Source organism: Pecten maximus, chromosome 3 (genome assembly GCF_902652985.1).
Source record: "Pecten maximus chromosome 3, xPecMax1.1, whole genome shotgun sequence".
Classification (NCBI taxonomy): domain Eukaryota; kingdom Metazoa; phylum Mollusca; class Bivalvia; order Pectinida; family Pectinidae; genus Pecten; species Pecten maximus.
In genome coordinates, this window is record NC_047017.1 from 39,819,834 (window position 1) to 39,845,842 (window position 26,009).

Consider the following 26,009-nt stretch of genomic DNA (forward strand, 5'->3'; position numbering starts at 1 on the left):
ATTGCCTTGATTTTCCGGGAGTTATGAGCTTTATGTTGAATTTAATAGTTAGCCGTCTTGCATGCGCCTACTAGGTATGTCCAGTCAAGAAAACATTATTTTTGGAAGTAAACACAATCACGTGACAGAATGATACGCAAATATGCATCAGACATTTTCCTGATCCAACCAATCGCATAAATGAAGTATAGATACGTACACTGTCCCCACGTAATTGTGGATCCATTCATGATGCAAAGGATACATACATACACGTGATATATAAATATGGGGGGGGGGGGGGGGGGGGGGGGGGGGGAGAGAGATAACCTATCCTTGGGTTGAATTTACCCATGGTTAGGTTATCTCTGTGGCGTTTTATAAAACAACGTATGTAAAATGTATATGTACATTGATATCCTTACGTCGTTAATAAAACGGCCATATTGTAATTCAATTTGGTGTTTGTTAATTCATTATTCTTTACAAGTCTAACAAGCTTGCCATGGGAATAGAGGAATCATCTATAAATAATACATTTGTTCGGTCAATTCAAAACGACACTTGGAGACTAATGTAAATTGTTAACTTAGTTTTTGAAACACACTCCATATAGTTTACTTGGAATACCAAACAAAAATGCGACGGTGAAAAGAAACTTACCATATTGATGTGCTAATATTTAACATATGTCAGTTTGATGTAGTAGTAAACAGGCAGTAACACGGTGTTCATGTTTAAACTTCTTTCGTCTTATTGGTTGAATTGGGAAAACGCATTATTCACTTGGGTATCATGTTTGACACGTGATTGTCTGTTTACTTCCCAATATGTTTTTGCTTTTCTTTTGCGACCTGACACGCCAAGTATGCGGTTTAAATAGGAACATATATCATTAAGAGAGAGAAAGTGAGATAGAGAAAAAAAACTTTCCATTGCGTTAATGAATCACTTAAAAACTGAATTATTTTATCAATTTGGTATTAATGCAAAGCTCATAGCTTCCAAGCCACAAAACAAAATATTGAAAATATTAGATAATTTTACGGCGAACAAAAATTGAGTACAAAATCGTGGGAATTCATCTCTGAATAGATAGATAGATAAATTAATTGAGTAATTGCTACTATAAGATGTTTCGTATTCCATACAATTGCTGAGCTCCTGTACAGTACACTATGTGATCAAATACCATTTTCAGACACATAAATGAAATGACATCCGTATAACATGCAAATCGGGTCAAGCAATTGTACATTTAGTTCGAAAGGTTCAAATTTACAACTCTTCTGGGACTTAAAAAGAAAAATGAATAAATAGAAATCTATACATGTTGCTTAGATAGAAATATAAGAGTACATACTATTTATTGAATAATTAGTCAATCTATTTTGTTGTTTTTATTGTTTTTAGATTGATAATGTTTCATACTTCACAGTTTTTGTCACAATCGTCAAGCTGCTCTCCCTAACTCCAAGCTATCATGTTTGTTGTCCTCGGTGTTAGTGATATCATTGTCCTGTACCACAGCGATGAAAATGCAGCACTTCCTCGGTGGTTAGAAAGCGTATGCGAGTCCTTGTCTGTCAGTTCAAGTCCAGAACAAGACTCGTTTTTGGTCTGCCCTTCCCTGTAATATTTGATAAAAGGGGACCACCAGTCATTCGTGGATATCAACTTCTGTATGTGTACTTTCAGCCACCACGCGCACACGCCGTCGTGTACAATGTAAGGTGTATATTAAAAGACATCCAATGATATAGTTGTATTTTTTATATATATATCGCGTGCAATCGATTCAGAACATGAACATAATCAAGCAATGCAGGAAACAGAGCATAAATTACCATGGCAAACTGGACAGTCAGTCATATGAGGCCTAAAGGAAGACTGATAGAAACAAGAAGGCTATAAACGTATAGTAAAAGTGATAATGTTATGTTGTTTTGTTTTTTTTTTGAAAAAAGATCTTGATTCCAATTTAGGAAAAGTTATAACAGAAATACACAAAAAGAACAGAGTATCAAAGGAATATATACTTCATGAAATAATTACTGGAATTCAGTGGTATTTTCGTGATATTTGTCGATACTAAGGTGGAAATTTTAGCCAGACAAAAATGTCACGCTTCTGTGATTTTTTTTGAGAGAATATATTGTGCCTTTGGAATTCTGGATTCATTAAATGTGAACTTCCTTATGGATTATGGATATCTTTTTTATTATTAGCGGATTCTTACAGAAGTTTGCAAACAAAATTTGTTTCATACCCCGATGAAACTAAAAAATAATTGACCTCAACGCTTATAACTAATTTTTGAAAATGATTTTATAATTTAAAACATGTTTTATGTACAATTTTACTGGTTTTAAATGGGATTCTTTTTCTCAAATCAATACGCAACGTCAATTGTGGTATTGGGACGTCACATTTTTCGCGCCATTCTCGGAATTTCTTTCATAGAAGAATGAAAAGAATTTTTCGACCAATCACATTTGAGTTTTTACCATGAAAAAAAAAAAAAAAAATTATAGATTAAGATCATTTACTTTATACAGATAAATATTAAGATCATTTACTTTATACAGATATATATTAAGATCATTTACTTTATACAGATATATATTAAGATCATTTGCTTTATTCAGATATATATTAAGATCCTTTGCTTTGTACAGATATATATTAAGATCATTTACTTTACATAGATATATAATAAGATCCTTTGCCTTTCCACTAGTATGTATTATATATCACAACAATACCACAGTGCTACATATAGTTTATGTCATTTAAACAAGGAAATCATAACTTAAAATGCCACTGTAGTGTTTGAAAATCATCTGCATATTAGTTTTTTGTCGTATGCACACTACATCTTTGTACATTAAGATTGATCACACACCTCGTACATTATTAGTACATTAGCATAAGCCCATCTCCCCGTGTATTTGTACATCAACACTTGTCCCTTCCCCACACATTTGTAAATCATCATTTGCCTCCTCCTCGCACATTTGTACATTACACTTTGCTCCCTTCCCTTATGTTTGTACATTAACAAAATTACCCCTCCCCACATATTTATACATTATGATTTGCTTCCTCCTCGCACATTTGTACATTGTCGTTTGCCCGTTCTGTTATAGTTGAACATTAACATTTGTCCCCCCCCCCCCCCCCCCCCCCCCCCCCTCCATACTTTGTACATTATCATTTGCCCCCTTCCAGCACATTTTTACTTGTTTTATTTGCTTAACGTCTTATTTCTCCATAATGAATCACCAGATTATTTGAATGATATTGTTGAACCCTATCTCCATGATCCAACCCTATCTGGATATCCACTTAGATCAGTTAGGCTATTTGATCCACCTTTATGCAGAACAATTAATTATTTTAATAGTTTCTTTTCTTCCATGTTTAATGAATTCAATAACATTGCCTCTAGTCTAGAAAATGTTCACTCTATATATCAGTTTAAAAAATTAATCTCTCAGCACCATATCCCAAATTCAAATACTACTGATGTTTTCAAACTATTAGGAAATCGAGAGATGAACATTCTTCTCTGTCAGCAAAGAAATAATGCTAGCAATCTTAATTTCGACCTCTTCCAAGATCATCTATCCGATTCACCCATGTGTTCTTGTAATGTTAGTATTGAAACTGCATACCACTTCTTCTTTGAATGCGCTAGATATAATGATATACGTATCATTCTCTGTCAAAATACTACGCAAGTCATTCATCATGACCACTTACTACTAGATGTTTTTCTCAACGGCTGTGAAAATTGTAATGAAATTGAAAATTTAGCTATTCTCTCTGCAGTATCTAAATACATTTCTGATTCAAAAAGATTTAAATTTCATACTTGACAACTTATAACCACATTGGTATAGTACTTATACAAAATGTACATGTATGTAAGCATGTTATGATATAAAAGACATACTTATATTATTTATTATTATTTACTATTTATTATTATTTCCTTTAACAAAATATGCATGTGTAGTGAGATATAAATAAAAATGATGTACATTTTGTATATTAATTATGATATACTAGTAGTAATGAATACATTTTTACAAAGATGGTATATATATATTGAAACCAGGAAACTGATACCATATAATTTAATGCTACTTCCTGCTTCTGCCTATATTTTTCTATATATAAGTCATATGGTTGTTTACTATGGAGAGTGTGGCTTGGTGGTCAAAAATATATATATTTCTACCTACATGTAAATATTGTGAGGCAGCTCCTGTTAAATACTATTCTCAGTCAAATAATCATTTCAAACTTTATATTTAACCCTTAACCCAAACAATATAAACTATCTGGTGATATAGAATTTCTAAATTTCATCAGTGGATGGCCAGTGTGATGATGAAATAGACTATGTGGCCTGTATCTGTTGGGATAAGGAAATTCAATATCATCAGATGTTTATTCCATAGTTTGTTAAAATTTATTCAATAAGGAAATAAATGCCTATTCTGTCTTTTTGCTATAAATATTGTCTTACCTATTTAAAAAGGGTAGAGTATTCCTTTCATAAAACAAAATTAATACTAATCTAATGGAGATGTCTCTTTGTTAAGCATTGAGATTGTAATATGTAATGTGTTTTATTATGTCCATGTTTGTACCATTGTGTATGTTACTGTTTTGGGAGAGGACTTATATAGGCTTTGCCTGCTGTCCAATCCTATTGTCCTTATGTGTCAATAAAATGTTTTGAAATTGAACGTCTTATTTACAGTCAGGATTATTTAAAGACGTGCCTGGTTTTGAAGGTGGAGGAAACCCAGTACCAGGAGAAAAACCACCGGCCTACGGCCAGTACCTGGTAACTGCCCCGCGTAGGTTTCGAACTCGCAACCCAGAGGTGGAGGGCTAGTGATAAAGTGTCGGGACACCTTAATCACTCGGCCACTGCGGTCCCCTGCACATTTATACGTTAATGTAAACATCCCCTCCTAAAAAGAAGAATAAGAAATTGACGTCGAAGGAGCCGTCTGACGACCAAAAAACACTGACATTATAATGTATCTTTAACGGACATGTCAGAATTGCTGATGACAGTGAATTTGCTTGCACTTTGATGTTGTATATATGGAAATTGTAAACCACCTTTCATTGTTACTAACAAAATCTGAAGTCACGACTGCGTTCTGAACATTACACCTTTAGACCAGAGCAATTGTTCTGCTGTCATACACGTTGAGTGAGCCAAGGTAATCTTTTAAACTACTTATTTTTATTAATATTTACAAAACTGACGTCATATTGTCCTCATAACGCAGCTACTGTTGTCCGAATTCGAGGTCATACTGATTGTTCCGAATGTTTTTTTCACTTCTTACTTAGACTTACTTAGTTGTTACTGAACGCAGGCCTTCAAACCTCTATATCCATATCCAAATCTCTGCAATTAATTAAAATAGCATTGTCACCCGGGTTGGTATTAAGGATTTGTCGTTTTTTGTGTTATGTTGTCCTTATTCTTCCAATATTTGTTCAGCCTATTTTCAAATGAGTTGAGCGGTGTTTTTGTATAACCTCCTATGGTAGCGAATTCTACTCATTCACAGCTCTGTTTGAAAAGAATACTTCCTGATGCCTAGTCTCCATTTCATTTTCTCCAAGCTGTATGAATTCCCTGTTCGTTCTTTTGTTCCGATTTCTTTTTATCAAGTTATTAACCATGCATAAGTTTACACAAACATAATGATCAAGCCTTTTTATGTTTTTTTTTTGTTGTTGTGCGTAATAACGTTGTTTCCCCGGAAGAATGAAATACATTCTCCCCTTATTATAGCAGCATCCAAAGACATTGAGGCATCTTTATTGCTTCCTTAGCTTTAAGGGCAATTTCGTCATTTTGGAAAGGTACAAATAAAGTTCCTGCGATAATGCGTCTGATGGGGACATTGCTCATTCGCACTTCCTTCAACAGGTTCAACCCTGAGCATACATCATCAGATGAACGGATCTGTGTTTGCCTATCCTCGATCTGCAAACAAAAAAACAAAAAAAAAACAAAAACGACGGTACGATAGGACCCTTTTATTGTAACAACGTCACGACGTCAACGTTTCCATTCTAAAACATTGCTGAAATTCTCCCAGATTTTACCATGCTTCAACTTTCGTGTAAAAGTAGGCAGAATCATTTCCACATCACCAGATTACATGGTAGAGGCTCAGTGACCGCAGCTCCGTTGACGCGACGACATCCGCTAAATTACCTCAAATGGTACTTTATGAAGCTACTAACATCATATAACGCGATCGCTTAGGCAGTGGTAGTTGGTGTGTTGGGAGAGATAAACTGGAGTTAAAAGCTGATTAAGTGATAGTTCAAGGAATAGTAATTGCACGGTGTCCGACAGTTACTGTGATGAAATCGTCATTCCTATGTTTGTACCATTTATGCCGCCACGTAAGGCGATGACATTCCAGCCAGATAACGATCGTACGCACAATGCTCGTCTCACACAAACTACGTCAGAATAATGCCAATACATCGATACCATGATGAACTGTTTTGATAAAACCATCAGAGAGACACTCTAATACTTAAATAGCACACCTTACAACACGCCACATTTCATTGATTTCTGTATAAGTGTTATGATATATAATCGATGGGTTTACCACACTACGACTATCTATGAGATCAAAGACATCAAAAATATCGTAATAGAATGTGGAAATATTCTTTTTATGTGTTAGTTTTAACAATTAGTTTCTAAACTGAGTAAAAAAAATCAATTAATCGTGACTATAAATTAGGCCTCAAATGCGGACACCACTAACTGTGTTGTCTGGAAATACTGACATCATGCCAAGTTTTTGAAAAGAATACAATGATCGAATTAATTGGCTGAGTTTTCATATTGACTTAGCTTATGTCCACAATAGCTGATTTATTTCGGCCTAATAGCTGCCAGTAGTTTTTTACCGAAAGGATTAGAGACCGCAGTCGTCATTTCAGACCTTGTTGGTATCAATGAAAGGCGGATTCACAATTTCCTTGGAAATATGATTCGCGTGATTTTACCATGTATTTTGGTTATAGCAGCTGTCCAAAGGGTTGACACGGCGTCTCTTACAGAGGCAAAGGCGTTATTCAGTAATATATCTTCCGGATATAACAAAAATATGCGGCCAATTGATGATCAGGACGGAACATTGAGCCTGTATATCGATATGTATCTACTATCTATCAAGGACTTCGACGAGGTTTCGGGAACATTGAATATCCTTGGAGCGTTTATGATCAAATGGAATGACGTGTCCCTAGTTTGGGATCGAGCTTCATACGGTGGGTTGAACAAAGTATACATCGAGCAAAATAATATATGGCTACCTAAACTCTACAATATCAAAGCATCAAACCAATTCACTGCCATCAGCGATTCTGACATGTCCGTAAAAATATATTATGATGGCAGGGTTGTTTGGTCGCCAGGTGGCTTCTTCGATGTCAAATGTACACCAGACGTGTCATACTTCCCGTTTGACACGCAGACATGCTCGATACAATTATCAGTGTGGGGTTATTCAAAGCAAGACGTCAAGCTGGAGACACCAAAAACGGAGATACAGTTGAATTTTTACGAAACTAATGGAGAATGGTCTTTAGATAAATCTTCCGTCGGTAACTTTTCACTAGGTGATTACAGCATAGCAAGTTTTAATATTACCATTTCACGACTCCCAGCCTTTCATGTTGTCAACACACTGATGCCGATCTACTTGCTGATGATCATGAATCCGCTGGTTTTCATGTTGCCGTGCGACTCTGGAGAACGGGTTGGTTTTAGTTTGACAGTCTTTCTTACTTTTTCAGTTTTCATTACTATCGTCAATGCTGCCCTACCCGCGACCTCAGACAACATGTCCAAACTATCCTACTTCATCTTTATTGTTCTCGTTGTTAGTGGTATCATCGCCTCCATCAACATCCTCCAACTTCGAATGTACCACAGGGATGAAAACGTGCCAGTACCCCGGTGGATAGCCAGACTCATGCGAGTCCTTGACTGTCAATTCAAGTCCAGAAGAAGAGTCATTGTGGTATATCCTAAGCAAACGGACCAAAATTCGTTAAGTAAAAGCATTGATAAAAAAGGACTGAAAAAACTTACAGAAGAAGAGACACCGGACAAAATACCGGAAATGACGTGGAAGGAAGTGGTGCGTATTATGGACAAGTTTTATACCTGTTTATTCTTTCTTGTAGTGACTGCGTTTACCATTGCTACTATAGTCATTTTGTATTTTGGACATGAGTGATTCAGGCATATTTGACATACGCTGTTTAAACTAATTAACAAAGGATGTAAATGATTGTTGTTTGACCGTGTCATCTACGGGCAACATGCAAACTGTGCCAAGTATATTACATATATTTTCTATTGTTATATGTTGATAAAAATAGTGTGTGTAACTTTTCACATACATTTACAGGGTTTGATAGGATTATGATTGCAAAAGGAGTTGAGAAACCACCATAGAGGAAAGTTTGTGTCCAAAATGTAGGTGAGGATTATTCACATTGTTACCAATAACGTGTAATCCTTGGTACAGTGGACGATTAGATTTAGATTGTGTATATCTTAATTCATAAATTTATGGTCCGTATCCAACATTTGTTCTAATGATAATACAATATCTTTCGACGGTATCATATACTCTGTCAATAATGAGCTTATACATGCATGTTTGTTCTTATCTTGGATTGGGGACTTGACTGTCAATGACTGGGCATTGATAACTCTCTAGAAGAACCTAACACCGAAAGGTAGAACTATCAAATGATATTTTTGCCCCTAAAGTACACCACTTGATACTGCAATCCTTGATATATTTGGTCCTAAGCTGTACTAGTTTATGGTAAAATGTTTTAGCTAATTGGTCTGGCAAATGCTCCACCTCTATGTGATAAAATATTTCGGATAAACACTCCACTATATAAGAGAGCAGATTTTCTTATCGAATCTAATGGGATACATATGCACATGTACGTTGATGAATGGAGGGTAATGTAGCAGAAACTAATCAAATAATTCTTTAATTCATTAATCCTTGGATTTTAGAGGAAGGAATCAATACACCTTCGCTTTAAAGGATACGTGGTTGTTCAATTAACCTGTATTCTATTGTATTTATCAAGATTTAAATGCAACAGATTAGCACAAAATGCTGTTCATGCTGGATTTCATTACCTGTCAAATGTAAGTACAAATGTACTATGATATTGTTTCAAAACGAGGCCAACCCATGCTAGCTATGGGGCACTGATATACCAGTCATATATAAGATATTCAAAACAGCGCTATGGCCTTAATATTCCAATGGTTGATGAAAATTTACGTTAGGTTTAAACATGTATGTAAGGGCACAAATCGAAACTAACGAAATGCTATTTTTAATAAATGATAATATGATTGTATTTTGTTTCTTTGTCAGGTTTTAACACTGAAATCGTATTGATTACTCTATAATGATATTATCCGTGAAAGGATGTCAGTGATGCGTCTTGATTGTTTAATAATTTATATAGAGATTAATTCCATGATATTAATAACTTGATGTTATAGCGAATGAAACGGCTAACATATCACAGTTTAATGACACTGTATTAAAACCATCTAAACTTATTTTTCTGCTTTCACTCGTCATAATTTATTATGTACCATATCTAAGAGAAAGAATAAAACTGGTGTTTCTAATTTTCCGTATGATTTAAATTTTTATTCTTTTTTTATGTGTTAATCTACATGAAATGGTCAAGATGAGCTTTGATAAAAAAAAAAGAAATAAAAAGACATGTCAATATTTGGAGCAGGAGAAATCTATCCACAGTTGGGAAAATTCATCTGATAAAATCATTAATTATCACACATTTAAATCATTTATGTCTTCTACGGGCTTGGTATAGACTAAATAACTCCGTTAACATGAAGTTAAAGGGAAGTCACTCTATAGTTTAACCATTGGTAGCAGCCCAGTATTCTATCCACAATGGTATGCAAAAGGTATGTATTTAATAGGAGACTTTATTAAGGACTCCGATACTTACACATTATTTTCATGTGATGAATTTTAAAAATTACAAACTCTCCGTTCTGTTTTACCTGTAAACACCGCTATATTTTTCAAAAAGAGTTAAGCTTCAAATTGCAATCTATGTTACTCTGAAGGAGAAACTAATGAACATTTATTTTGGGAATGTGATCAAGTACAAAACCTTATTCAAAGTTTGTATTTGTTGTTTGAAGCTTAGCAATTCAAGCGTTTCTAGCTCCACCTTCAATGTCAAAATTGACGTTGTTGTATGCAAATGGTGACTAAACAGCGTAAAGTTAATTTATACAATTCCAAAGATACATATATATTTCCCAAAATAGCATCATCACAACTTGATTTGTTTTCCTTTCTTTTTATACTTTATCATATTTTAGCATGATCATCACAACTATTGTTTTAGATAAGATACGATCAAACTTTACTGGAACTTTTTGTGAAATTTGAAGATATTCTTGATTTTCTTAAAGTAATTATACATTCCTAAATGGTAACAGATGATGCTCATTCAGGAGGGTGGGGGAGCCGTTTATTATAAACAGAAACTTTTAACACATATATCATATTTTAGAATTAAAACGTAATTTTTTAGCAAAGGTGAGCGAGAACTATGCCATACTGGCCTTAAAGAGGCCAGACGCCACCCGAGAGGAATGGACCAAATAAACACAAAAGATATATAAGTTATTTACACGAAAAGGAAAAAAGATATATATACAGGTTAAATACAACACCAACTTGAAAATGGCCTATAGAAAGTACATTATGGAGTGTCAGACACTGTGAAAATGGCCATCAAACTGAACCTGACAAGCCCATATGATGTAGGTCTTTATGTCCATATAGAAAACTACATGCACCTTTATATATCACAATCATTTTTAGCTAAATGTTTGTCACAACACAGAAAATTGTCCGACCGATATGTTGTATTGTTTGTGTCTTTACAAGCACCACATATATATGGATGCTTCCTTCCTCACCATGTCCTTCATTCGGTGTAAAGGTATATCCCTGGCAAACCCACACATTTCAAAACTCAAAAAATAACACATGCTCTAATCCCTAACTACAACTTCATGTTTACATAAAAATACAAAACAATGTGACTATCTGATCTAAGGTCAGAAAATTTGTATATGCAACTCTCCATAAAGAGACACATAATTAAAGGAAGCATTCGTGGATAATGTACTATACCAGTCGAAACTGACATTTTCTATCTTTATGCTAGGACACACTACATGTCACTCTCAATAAAGAGACCCCCGCATCAAAATAGAGAGCTCAATGAGTATGATGACCAGGGAAACACAAAACTCAGAATTTGACAAAGACGGTGTTCTAATGTACTTTTTAAAAGCATCTGAATGCCACCTACCTAACAAGCGAATCTGTGAGTCAGACATAACCTTATTTGTCGCCAGAGTTGCCCCCCTATCCTGAAACTATGGCCCTTGTAACGTGAGCTGTCAAGACCACAGAAATGTAAACATCTCTTTGTGACATCATCAAAACATTTTCTTTGTAAAGGGGCACCAAGACTAGTAAGAAACAAAACACCTGGTTTGGGACCTCTGATTTTCAGGTATTCTAGCATGGCATTAACAGGACATACATCCTTATTTTCACAACTTGCTACTGGAACGGTGTGGGGCTTGCCACTTTGATTATGTTTAAAATGGCGAAAGCATACAAGTAAGCAGAATTGGTTATCCTGCTTGTCAAATGCAATATCCCCAATTTGTAACACACGCGAGTGTTGTGAAGTCTGATTGGGCAAGAGTTCGCCGAGCCGAGCAAGACTATAAAAAGCTGTGCTAAAAACAGCCTTATATAAAATTCTCTCTACTGGTAAGCTAATAGTAGCCTGTAGAACTTGAATAAGCTGACTAAGAATATATTCTGTGATAGGGAGGCGAATATCAAAAGATGGAGAAATGTGAGCTGAACCCTGAATTGCTTTCTGAACAATGAAAGCCTTGGCGGGATCTTGGTAACCTAGAATGTGATGTATATATGCTATTGCTGACATATGTGAATTGATGGTTGTTGCCACCTGCTTAGAATTATGAGCATGTGCCACATAAAGAGCAACAACTGATACAGGAACAGGGATAGGCAAAGATGAGTTCAGAATGTTCAGTGAAAATTCACCCAGATTCTGCCAAATCCGTGAATATACCCGGTGAGTTGATGGTGCTAAGGAAGCTGCCAAAAGGGATTTAAGGTAGAAGTAACTTTTCCTGGGCCATCAATACTGGGACCGGCAATCGGATGTAAGTTTTTGAACCTGTCTACCTGCAAACGAGAGCATCAGCTTTGTTATTATGAATGCCCGAAACATGAAAAGCTTTAAACATTATGTTATGTTTGAGACAGAACATAACAAGCATGCGCAGCATTCGCATTAACATCTTGTTTTTAGCTGTTTGTTTGTTGATGACAGGCACCAGAGCCTGGTTATCAGTGAAAAAACATACACACTTGTTTTGTAGAGAACCACCCCAGGTAACTATGGCTACTACAATGGGATAAAATTCCAAAACAGAGATAGGTAAACTAAGTTTTTTTATGGCTGGTGATCATTCCCCAGCAAACCAATGATCCCCAAAAACATCCCCAAAGCCTACTGTAGTACATGCATCAGTAAAAAGTTGAAGATTATCACTGTACAACCATACCTCATCATGGAAAAAACTCCTGCCATTGAATGAGCTCAGGAAAGAGTGCCGAGTGTGCAAATCAGCTCTGCTCTCAGATGTAAGTCTTATCATAAAATGACTTTTTTGAACTCCTATTGTCAAATCAATCAAACGCCTTAAAAATGGGCGACCTGGAGAAACCACTGAGGTAGCAAACTGTAATGTACCAATGAGAGACTGGAGCTCTTTTAACCCCTTAACTCCCAACTACGCCAAACTACGCCAATAGCACGTCGGTGTTAGGGAAATGGTCGTATCTCCCTTATTTTTTTACCTATTGAAATACCGAATATACCTACTAAAACGGGAGAAAATATCCCACAACATTTGTTCTTTGTAAAATTTCATTTGACAAACTTTTCTGAAATATTTTATGAGTTGAAAAAACAAGCCAACTTTTTTTTCGACTGTTTTGAATTGTTGACGTCGTGTTTCAGCCGGCGTAATCGTCCAAGCGCGGATTCGATTTTGTATCTCCCATAACTTAAAATATAGAGAGAAATAATGCATGTAATTTACAATAGTGGTAGTCAATACTCTCAATATTATGTATATTCCACTATTTTACAGCAATCCTCCAAAAAGTGATGTTTTTTGTCAATAAAGTACATGTGATGTATGGTTCTATACCGTACGCAGCACAAATCGACAAATTTTAATGTATTTTTTTGCATAAAAAATAGTAATCATTATATATACAATTGAAGCCAAGAAAAAACTGACCAAAATACACAATTCTATCATTTATAACGTACCAAATAAATGATTAAATGTTTCCATAAATCCGTATTATTTTAACGAAACACCGCAGTAACTTGACGTCGTGCAAGAGCGAGTCGATAACGCAAGCACCTGCTGCGAATACGATCGACAACTTTTAGTTTCTGCTGTTTTCATAACGCAATAGATCTTTATGGTCTTGGTTTCATCAGGAAACACCACTTTTGTGATAGCACACATTTTGAATACAAATAATAAAAAAATGAATAAAAATAAAGCCGACGACAGCAAAATCTATTTATAGTAATCGGGTATTTCCTAGATGATCACTTTCGGTTTCTAAATGGTGGGATAGACATGTGCCTGGTGCTGATTGTTTTCGCGGACGGAACATATTACCGATACAAGTCGTCACCAAAGCAATATGCAGTGACCACTGTCAACTCAACCAACAAACTGTGAGGTGACACTGGGCATTATGAAGAGCTGCGGACGTACCCTGTATATGGACACAAACAGACAAACAATCATGTTCAGATAGGCCTACAGATGAACATAACGTAGGTAAGGTAAGTACATAAAGTGAAGTTCTATAGACACGAGAATACAAAAAGTACCAGCAATATCTTATATGTAATTTTTTACAAATAGATATTCATATCATATGTTTACATGAGTATCTGAATGTAATATTGCTGCTTTAATTTCATTTATTGTGTATTTGTATATTGGCTCCAAATGAAATATGACCAGTTAATTTATTTTTTAATTTATTTTTCTTCTGTTTTTTTCTTTGTTTGTTGGGAGTGTGTGTGTGTGTGTGTGTGTGTGTGTGTGTGTGTGGGGGGGGGGGGGGGGGGGGGGGGGGGGGGGATGTTACAATAAATTTCATCATTACTGTATTTTGTATCAGAATTATCAATATTTATCTCTATGGATTTTATTTCTAATTTTTACTTTACATCAGTCAGAGACATATATAGAATACTAAATATGTTTGTATGTACAAATAGTAAAAAGTTCTTGATGTTTTTGCCAAATTTCTGTACATGCATGTATCAACTAAAATTAAATGAATTTGCTTTTATTGCATTTCACATAATGAAAAATACATGGGAAATGAAAAAGTGAGACCTATTAATAGAATTTCAGTTTTGCAACAGTGGTATATAAATTCAGAAAAAGAGTCACATGGTATGGTTGATAAAACAGGTGATAGAGGATTACTGAAAATACCCAATAGCTGTTCTTGAGTTTACCTGGTTGTGAATTCTACAATGTTTGGATATGGGTTGGATTCTTATACACTGTATATGTATTTATGTTAGGGCTCATATCCCTACCCCCATATATATATAAAGTGTTTTTATTGTCACTGTGCTTACTACAAATGGATGAGGTTCAACATTTGACACACCCCAGCTTTTGTCCGAATTCAAGCATTATATGTTGTGTCAGACTTTTTTCATTTGAAATAGACTGACACATGTATACATGTATACAGGTGTAGAGATATGTGTAGTTGTACATGTTTCAGTAAGTATTCTATGCTAGTAAAGGCTGGGAACATTGTTGAAAGCAAATAATTTGAATAAATCAAAGATAGACAGATACTTGTGTTGGCAGATATAATACTGGTTAGCTAGTAATTATCATTTTATGCTTTATTATGATTAATCCTCTAAGGATGCACACAAGACAGAAACAATAAGTAATTACAAGTTTTCACAGTTATTATTAGTGAGGAGTGGGACACTGAAGCAGGGTTATAACGTGTATTTCTCTGTTTGAGAGTAACCCGAGTTTCCTCTGACCTAAACACCAAACACAAGACACTTAGATAGAGAGATGTCCTTTATGAGACATAATGATATTGATCTTACCATCAAAATGTCTAATGTCTGGCAGTAGGGCAAGAAGAAACTCATTGGTGTGCTTATTTGGATTTTCAGAACAATGTTACGAGTATTTGAAACGAAGACTAGGTTGGTGGGATGGGCAAGTTTGTTTAATTTTATAAAAGTTCATTTCAAGGCTTTTTAAAATATTCCACATTAATAATCTCTCAAGTTTTTTTGTTTTTTTGTTTTGTTTGTTTGTATTTTTCAAACAGGACCATGTGAAACAGGCAATCAACAACATTTAAATAAAGTTTATGTTGTATTTCAGGTATTCCCCTTACTTGTAAGGTCTGGAGCTGTCTCAATTTTACTACAGACTCGTGTACGTTCGCAGTTCCGATTTAAGCGTAGCGTTTCCGTAGCATTACCGTACCATTTCCGTAGCATTACCGTAGCATAACCGTACCATTTCCGTAGCATTTCCGTAGCATTACCGTACCATTTCCGTACCATTTCCGTACCGTTTGCGTCCACTTACCGTAGCATTACCGTAGCATTTGCGTTTACCTATTTTCACTCACAGACCGTCTCATCACCGTTCGGTAGAAAATTTTGCGGAATGTATTTTTTATCGAAACGAAATTTAGTTAAATATACTTACCGAACGTCAAAAAAGAAATGTAGCGACAGCAAATAATTTTATACATGTAAGGAGGTGAGCATTACATAGATACGGCTATAAATCTGTCTGTATCTTTGTATAGAAAAAATAACACTCTCACAAAAAACAAGTCAAGTCACATGGTCCATCGATCTTAGTGTAATAAAAAATGGCGGATCCTAGTAGTAGTCGACGCATTACGATGGAAACCAAGATGAAGATCGTGTTAAATAAACAATATTACCTTTACTGTGCTATAGTCTAACCTTTAAAACAGTTTCATATAATATGCACTGGTCAGGCTACATGTATAGGGTACAAATGCTCCAGATAGTATCACACAGGTAAACTAGGGTAGTTAGACTTAATTGTCAGCAATGATACAAACAACACAGCATGTTGTATACAGGTAAACTAAAGGTAAGGTATTTTGTGGACCAAGTGATATAGGTGTGAAAGGTAGAACAATAAGAGATAATTATAGCCTACAGGTAAGGCTATAGACTGATTCATAAAACGTACAACTTTAATGAGAATGTCATCGTGATCTTTGGAGTTATTCATTATTTATTTCAATTTTAAAACCCAAAGGTCTAATCACAGAATTGATAACAAATTGATAAAATCACAGACGTATATATTACATGTGTGATATATATATATATGTCTCTGATAAAGTATAACAAGAGTAAATTAATTACATAGTAAGAGCAAATACGGTATATAAAGTGCATACACATGTGAAATAGAACTGATGTCCAAAATAGAAATCATCCAGACAATCAAGTAAGTCTTGTTATGAACAGTAAACAAGAGACCTAATTCTGAAAAAAAATCTTCGTTCGACATAAATCTCTCAAGTGAAACGTTAAAAAACTGTCGGGAACATGACGAAGGTAGTTAAAATTAATTAGGACTCTTTTAAGAACATTACAATTTCTTACAATAATCCAGCATTTACAGGGATAAAGCAAGGTTGAGATACTCGACCTAGTCAAAAAAAAGATGTGGAACTAAAAAGTAGTATCTTGTAAAAGTTCGATCAAGCAGACTATGTACAGATTTGAATAAAAATATATGTATTAATGCCTTCATACCAGACTAGGTAAGTTGAATTGTGTACAAATTTACATGTAATATAGACTATTATCGTTTAATTTTGATTTAAAACATAGAAATAAAAAAATAAAAAAATAAAAAATAAAACCTGTACAACTTCAATCTGGTGTACGAGTGTTTCTTGCTATGGTGACCATATTTCAGAGCAGTAATCTAACTGACTGCACTAATGTACAGAGAGCGAATAACATTTTGAAAATCCAAATATGTAGATTGGCATGACCTTACCAACCACTTATCTAACATGAAATAAAAAGTTAAGATTCGGAGTGACCCATACACCCAAGTCTTTAGCATGTGTTTCTTTCTTTAGAGATTCCTCACCCAAGCTGTCGGGATACTCAGTTGTATATCTTTTGTTGCTAAACGTTATATAACAATATTTTTTTTATATAAAACGTACATTTTAAAGTTTTACACCCGTCGTAGACTCTGTCAATATCGGATAGGAGTCTTAAATATAACGTGCTGCTTTACAAAACTTACCATCATCGGCAAAAAGGAAAGTTTTGAAAAAAAAATGTAAAAGAGAGGGTGAATCATTTGAGTCATCATTTTATAAGTCATATTCAATTTGACATTTTTATATTTTCTCTCATGAAAGTAAGAACAGGCTACTGCTATAGTTTAAACTCACTCAGGTGTAAAATTTGACATGTTGACCTGGTAATACAGGTAAATTTCTATATGTTGGCTAAGTGAGAATGAGCCATAATAGGACCCCGGGGGTTAATTGGGGACAGGTCACCTGGCCAGGTATACCATGTGCCAGACACAAAAGAGCTAGACTGATCAGCATCTTACAGGTAAGGTGTGATAGGATGCATGTCCTCAAGGCTGTAGGGTTGCATATTGTGCCCAGTTGGCCATTGGCAACAGGCCTTTCCTAGATGTTTGGCTTCAATGTAATGTACATGTAGTCTGTACATGTCTCAAGATCTGTCGACAGAACATACAATGTATAAATCATATAGATGATATGTACTGTAAAAGAAACTTTCAAGTTTCGAATAACAATGTAAAAGCCAAAACTTTAGTGAATTAACATTCAATAAAAATTTAAAATATTAATATTTTGTCCGACAAAATATTTACATGAAGTACATGTACACCTAAGTCAGCCATTATTAGGCCTCTGACACAAACTGATGTGTTTTAATAGAAGCATGTAAATGATTAAAATGATCGCATACAACAACAAAATTAATTTCAAAGGTAGATTCTTCACTCTACACTGTTGAAGTCTTTATATATTGAAACAATGTATTACCTGGTTATGTCCTTTGTGACAATAAGTTAAAAAACAAAACAAAAAAAAAAACAGTTGTGAACTAATTATCGTGCACTCCTCACTTCTCCTTGGGTGCAAAGGTTTACTGATTGTCACTCAACTGAAGGTTAGATCACAACACAAGTCCATTAATAAAGATTTTCAGAGTGTTATCCATTATCAAGTAAACACACAGAGTCCGCTCCATTGCAGACGTGTGATATACACGTATCTGATTGCACATGTACATTGTATATTCTTAAGTATATAATTATTGATGTCTTGTTTTTAGTTTTTATCCCTCCCCTGCCAGAGTTTCCTCTGATCCGACATCAGACTTTTAAACAAATCGTCAATGCATACACACCAGTAATATGTACCAGTGATTGTTATGTACTTGACTTAATTGTCCCCCTAACCTGTTGCCATGGGTACTAATCCCCCTCCCCACCACCGTCAACTTCACCTGATGGCCATGGATATACACTTGATTAGGAGTCATCGGGCTCAGGTGTATAAGTCATCACCACACCTGGTCAGTTTCTCCTTTTTACAATTAGCCCTATAGGGGGTCTATTCATAGCCTGGTCAATCTGTGTTCAGAAATCTTGATCTGTTTACCTGTACCTAAATTAACACTTTGATACAAGTTTTTCAATTCAATTAGTTGATTTCTTAAACCTTACGGTTTATCAGTACAAATGCAGTGAATAAATGCAGTGAAAATATAGATAAATACATAAAAACAAAACAATAAAGTTCGGACACACAGAGACAACGCATACGCGACCGCAGCGCTAGTGTAGAGAGTGATTTTATTTTTAAATTAAATGCTATCGTCTTTTGTTGTCGAGAATAATAAATTTTCCTAAATTTGAAAGATCCTTATATGACCTTAATATTTCCGATTTCTAAAAGTTATACAGTTTTTTGCATACGGAGGTTTTCTATAGTAGTATAATTTGATACAACATTCACTCCATCAAACACCATTGCACTGTCGTTTCTACGTGTTCGCTTCGTCTAGGATCCGCTTTTTATAAGAACCAGATAATTTATTCAGAAACGGTCGATTATTTGTGAGCGTCAACCGTAGCATTTCCGTAGCATTACCGTAGCATTTCCGTAGCACTTCCGTAGCATTACCGTACCATTTCCGTAGCATTTCCGTAGCATTACCGTACCATTTCCGTAGCACTTCCGTAGCATTACCGTACCGTTTCCGTAGCACTTCCGTAGCGTTTGCGTTTAAGACGGAACAGCGAACGTACACGGGTCTGTAGCAAGCTTGGTGTACAAAATTTAATGTGAACAATGGCTTATGGATGATTCTGCCTAATATATGACATCAAAGGTAAGCTAATAGATTTATCTTAATTACAAATTCATTTTAATTAAAATGTTTATTATCTTATAGCTTCTGAGGATATTTTTTTTTGTTTAAATCGATCATTATTTTCTGCTTTTCTATATGTATGTGAGCTCATTTCCTATACTTCATTATTGACTGTTTCATTTGAAAGTTTGAAGTGAGCATTATAAATTACCATATTCTTTAGAATAAATCTGTAATGCCTTGCAAATAAGATGTTTTATTAGTGTATATACATGTATCTGGATGCTTATGATATTGATTTTCTCCCATTTCAAATTTCAGGTACATCAGCTTTAGGACTTTATTTATATGGATATTTGTGGTGTGACCAATACTAGAAGATAAATGCCATCCCCTGCCACCAGAGACAGCAGATTTAGGCATAGTTTCCCTTTAGCTACCCTCTCCCACTATTCTATGTCATTGATTAAAATTACATAACTTAATATGATTAAAATTACATAACTTAATATTTGTGTTGGTGTTGTTTTTCAACTGCTATCAAGTTGAATCATGTAATTTTTATCTAGAGTAAATTATTATTTTCAAAAACATGGTACATCAATATATCATTTATACCAAATATGGCTTGCCTGGCCATCGTAATAAATATAGTTCAGAATTCTTTATAATCCATAATAAACAAGTAACCAACCATGTTCAAGTGTTTATATCAATCAACTTGTTTGTCTGCCAAACTGGATCCTTTGGGGAACTTGGACTTTCTTCACTTGTCTATATTTCTTCACATCTATTGTCTATGAATTAAGTCTAGGATTTCTCAACCAGGAAGACATACACACACAGAATGATGAGCAAAGATGGTTATAACCATTTGATTTGCATGCCTTCAATAATTTTAATTTTTATCAGTAAATCTGTTTTTAGTATACTAGTAGTACCAGATGCTAGTTATTATGAACCTTTTGTTAATCATCCTATCTCTGTGAACAAGTGGCTAATTATGATAAGTATTGAGAAACTAGAACAAATACAACAAGTGAAGAAGATCTGAAACATCAAAATGGTCACCTGCTAAATTGGTAGCCATGGCAACCAAAAATAGATACAGAATGTACATAGATTCTACATGTTGAAGAGAGGAATTGCAATTTTACATTTTCTGCAATGTACATAATGGTAAAATTCACATTAATAAAATCAGCTTTAATATCATGATTTGGAGACACATGTTAGCTGTTGACTAAAACAATAAAATAGGAAAGGAAATATAACTTTTGAAAGATTGATTATTAATGTTAAAACCATGAAAACAACAACCTACTTATGAATATGATTAATGATTAACATTTATAATCCTTATACAGCAATCTAAGCTGCAAACAGTTTTACATTTTACATTTTTATTCAGATGGGAGAACATGCACATGTTTTTCCATGTAAAATATCGCATTTTTTACGTATTTTCACTTCTGGTTGCCATGGTGACGTTTTAAATAAAAAAAAAATAGGAGTTTTGCCATAAAACATGGATAGGTCCTCTTTACAAGATTCACTATATAGATAGACTGCTGACTAAACCATTATACCTGTAATGCAAAATCAAATTTCTTTCAATGAAGTCTAGGCAGATAAAACGGAAATAAAAACTTGTAACAAAATCACTGCTTTTAATTTCAGTCAGTAACTATGACAACAACTGCAAATAAAAAGAAAATACTAATTTTTTTTGTGTTAATCCTCCTTCCTCAAGAGTCATATATTATTAATTTTATAAACTAGCAATAAATTCACTCTCATTGGCTTAAAATGTATAAACATATGAAATAAGTAACTTTTTTCATAAAATCATAAATTTTGGTTACCATGGTAACGTCAATAATGCAAAAACACCACTTTTGTTACTAAATTTGAAAAGGTTATATTCTCAAGTTTCTAAATATATATGGGTTGTTTACCAAAAATGTCGACGCAAAAGTGTGAAAAATCATGATGAACCAAAATGTCCGATTTGTTTCAGGTCCATTAAAAAATCCTGGGAGTTAAGGGGTTAAAGTAACTTTTTTGCGAGTTTGAAAATCTTTTGTGAGCTCTTTACAATGGCTAACTTTGTCCATAGGTAACCGGGCCTCTGACTTAATTGTATCCAAGGTAATGTCTAAAAATGGTAAGACCTGATCTGGGCCAAATGTTTTGTCTGGTGCCAGCGGCAGTCCAATCGTTTTGCACATATTTTGGAAATCTGACAAAATTCTTTCATATCCAAGTTTGGTTGGCTCGATGAATAAGAAATCGTCTAAAACATTAACCACCCCTGCGCCCCGCAACTTATGTGTAATCGCCAATTCAATTGCTGAGCTGAACTCCTCAAAAATCTTGCAGCTCTCTGATTAACCCATTGGTAGGCATTTATCAAAATAAAATTGGGACCTCCATTGAAAACCTAATAAATGGCGATCGGTGGGATGAATAGGTATAATGCGAAAAGCAGACTCTATGTCACATTTTGCAAGAAAAGAATTAGTTTGTTGTTTTTTGATATATGAAATGGCATCTTGAATAGAGGAATACTCAACTCGACAGTCAGAATCTGGAATTGAATCATTAATGGACCAACCTTTTGGGTAACTTGAATGATGTATCAGACGAAATTTTCCCGGAGTTTACTTTTGAACAATGCCAATAGGACTGATATGAAACTGACTGAATGGAGGACAAGAATAAAGTCAAGAGAGTCTGCCACATGCAAGTTCTTTCTTGATCTTATCATCGACAGCCTCAGAGTAATCAGTGCAAGATTTAAGATTTTTGCAGGATTTTCTGACAATGTAGGCGGAAACCATACAAAAACCATTTACACGGTAATCGACTTTTGACACGTCATAGCCCTGCAATAAGGATCTGAGCTCAGAAGGAATGACGGGGGTGACGATGTCCACGGAAGGCAGGGGCAGCATTAGGGGCCCGAAATTGATGATTGGGTGGTCGAAAAGGGGGATAAAAGTTGGGGCCCTGAGGTCGAAATTGAGAGGACTGGTCAGGAGAGAATGCATTTGGACAGTTTGTTGGAGTATGGGCGCCCTGCCATTTGGGACATCTATGGGAAAAGCGGCACCCATAACATGGTTTGCCCTGGATGAATTTCCAACATGATCCCTTAGGGAGCTGGCCCTGGGGAGATGATGACCTCGGTTTGTTACGGCGTGTCATAGCATCTTGCCACAGCTCCCATTCAATCAGGCCCCATGACAAAGATTTGTTCTGGGATTTTAACCTACGAAAAGACTTATCGTAAAATTGCCAGTCTCGAGACCGTTTTGAGACAAGTTTCCTAATCACAGATATGTACTGTAATAGGGCTGGGAAATCCCCCGACTTCCGTTGGGTATATATTGCTATAAATGTATGGAATACATAGGTCCATTGATCAAGGGTCAGAGATGATGTACGATTTTTTGGGGCCCAATACACCATAGGTGATGCCTCAGAGCCATTCTGTATGACCATTTCATACTTCATAGGGTCTTGATTGGTAAATGTGGATAAGTCTACAAACTTATCATCCCAATTTTTTTCTTTTATTTTGTCATTTATTAATGAACCAGAAGGTATAGATGAAGATGAAAATGTATTGTGAGGAATTGGCTCTGATGGGGTCACCTGTAATGCGGAGGCCATAGCAACACCTGAAATAGTGGACGCACTTATTGCTGTGTGGGTTGCCAGGGTCGATGAAGCTGATGATACTCCAGTTGTAGACGGTGTAGGGCCAGCGACGTTGTTCAGTTCAATGGTAGAGTCACTGTCCGTATGCACTGAGTCACTCCTGCATGTTGATGGTAGTACATGTGTATTGGCTGGGTCAGCTGAGGAGGTACCCTGCCTACCTTCCTCAATGCCTTTTTGAAAGGCTTCTCTGACCAGCTTCTGAATCTCACCAGGTGAAAGTGACAGAGGGGCATTTGAAGAGCTAGCGCTGTGGGATCTCTGCTCCGGAAGGGGCTCATCATTGACACGACTGCGCTTAGTTGTGGATTGTATGGCCTGATTAGCTAACGCAGCCTTTCTCTTTGGAGGCATCTTGAGAAGAAAAAATATTAGAAAGCAGAATCATACGAAACATAAGATAGGTATTTTTTAACTGACAAAGAGTAATATAATCTGTATCATGCCACTGAGGCATTGAATTCCAAAAGCAGAAATATTAAAGACATAAACAGATTTGAAAGCTCAACTGTCAACACGGACAAATATATACTTGGTTTAAGAAATGTCAACTGACAATTCTTATTAAAGTTGATTGATATAGCTGATATAGCTGGTTAAGATTGATCATTACTGTAAGCATTTAAATAAAAGTTTGAAAGCTGGCATGATATAAAATAAGCATTTGGGCTGCAATACATATAGTTAATGTATTAAATAATTATATTATTAAGCATTATGAATTAACCAATAGATGTGACATTATTTAACATAATATATTATATATTTCTGCAGCCTCATATCTATTGATGAACAGATAATATAGTTTAAAGCCAGCAACCATACGAGATGGCAAGAGCCATACGAGATGGCAAAAAACCATACGAAATGGCAAACAGCCATACAAAGATGGAAAACACAGCAAACGGGTGTAAACACAGCGACGTATACCCACTGTCAAAAATAGTATATGGCAAAAGAAACAAACATCAAACTGTTTTTTTTTTTTTTTTTTTTTTATACTTCACTTCAGACTTATTAACATGTCATAAACTAATGCAAATTGAAAATGAAAATAAAGCAGTGTAATGTTTATAACATGTCAACTGTGTACCCCTGAGCTGAACACAATCATATGTATAAGCTTACAAGAAAAATAGGTAACTTAAGAGAAGGGAGGTAACTCCCATATATCCGGAGGACAAAATAAATGGAGACAAAAACGAAACTTACTCAACGTGCGACAGGCCAAATAGAACACAACGTCGAAGTGATTTGTAATAGGGATGCTGATTACCACAATGTACCCCGTCTTTCCATAATATTGAACAACAGTTGACATTCGTCCATGACTCCAGAATTTACAATGGGACCGGGCCTCGAGGTGCCTAGACAAAAGAGAGTTCATCTCCACTACCCGTGCATTGTACACCTCAACTGAAACATCTCCTCTGTGTTGCCGAGTTTTAACACGTGGAAAAAGCTCACATACAACCACAAAGCTGACAAAATCCGTATCTGATAAGAGATCAATCAGGGTTATAAATTTGACAAGGAGTTTCGTCGGGGTCATGTCCGGGGAACTCATATCGTTTCCTCCTATCTGTAGGCAAACTACATTGGGACAGCGAGAAAAAATGTCGTACCTCAAACGATGTAGAAGACGATCAATAGTGCCACCAGGGTATCCAACCAGAGAAACAAAGTCTGACTTTAGCCCAAAATTAAGGCGAGATGGATCGTCCGAAATATATTCATACGACGAATCAAACTATGACCTCATATCAAAACATGTTGCTTACATATTCTCACATACAAATATAACATACATATTCTCACATACCAATAGAACATACATATTCTTGCATACCAATAGAACATACATATTCTTGCATACCAATAGAACATACATATTCTCACATACCAATAGAACGTACATATTCCTGCATACAAATAGAACATACACGTTCTTGCATACCAATCGAACATACATGCTCTTGCATACCAATAGAACATACATGTCTTTGCATACAAATAGAACATACATATTCTCGCATACAAATAGAACATACATATTCTCACAAACTAAAAGAACATACATATTCTTGCATACCAATAGAACATACATGTCCTTGCATACAAATAGAACATACATATTCTCGCATACCAATAGAACATACATATTCTCGCATACCATTAGAACATACATGTTCTCGAATACCAATATAACATACATATTCTCTCATACCAATAGAACACACATGTTCTTGCAAACCAATAGAACATACACGTTCTTGCATACCAATAGAACATACATATTCTTGCATACAAATCGAACATACATATTCTCGCATACCAATAGAACATACACGTTCTTGCATACCAATAGAACATACATATTCTCGCATACAAATATAACATACATATTCTCACATACCAATAGAACATACATATTCTCACATACCAATCGAACATACATATTCTCACAAACTAAAAGAACATACATATTCTCACATACCAATTGAACATACATATTCTCGAATACCAATCGAACATACATATTC

The 26,009-nt window shown here is 35.2% G+C and overlaps 2 protein-coding genes and 1 long non-coding RNA gene across 4 annotated transcripts; 2 read left to right on the forward strand and 1 right to left on the reverse strand.

Annotated features, from left to right (window-relative positions):
* The first annotated feature begins 6,881 nt into the window (after positions 1-6,881).
* Positions 6,882-9,738, forward strand: LOC117324148 (neuronal acetylcholine receptor subunit alpha-9-like). The gene is made up of 2 exons (XM_033879820.1): positions 6,882-7,811; positions 7,940-9,738. The coding sequence occupies exons 1-2, from the start codon at positions 7,038-7,040 to the stop codon at positions 7,991-7,993; spliced, it is 828 nt and encodes a 275-aa protein (XP_033735711.1). The 5' UTR covers positions 6,882-7,037; the 3' UTR covers positions 7,994-9,738.
* An 874-nt stretch (positions 9,739-10,612) lies between these two features.
* LOC117324149 lies at positions 10,613-25,258 on the reverse strand. Of its 2 annotated transcripts, none has more exons than XM_033879822.1 (2): positions 23,445-23,960; positions 10,613-12,389 (listed from the first exon to the last, which is right to left on the reverse strand). In XM_033879822.1, exons 1-2 carry the CDS (start codon positions 23,818-23,820, stop codon positions 12,343-12,345), a joined length of 423 nt encoding a protein of 140 aa, XP_033735713.1. In that variant the 5' UTR covers positions 23,821-23,960; the 3' UTR covers positions 10,613-12,342. The 2 variants fall into 2 exon arrangements, with proteins under 2 accessions (XP_033735713.1, XP_033735712.1); XM_033879821.1 differs by lacking the exon at positions 10,613-12,389 and adding an exon at positions 25,092-25,258 and having other exon boundaries at positions 21,695-23,820.
* On the forward strand, positions 19,685-20,249 carry LOC117324150. The gene is made up of 2 exons (XR_004531901.1): positions 19,685-19,758; positions 20,062-20,249. It is a non-coding gene; the product is annotated as an uncharacterized LOC117324150 (long non-coding RNA).
* Positions 25,259-26,009: the final 751 nt, after the last annotated feature.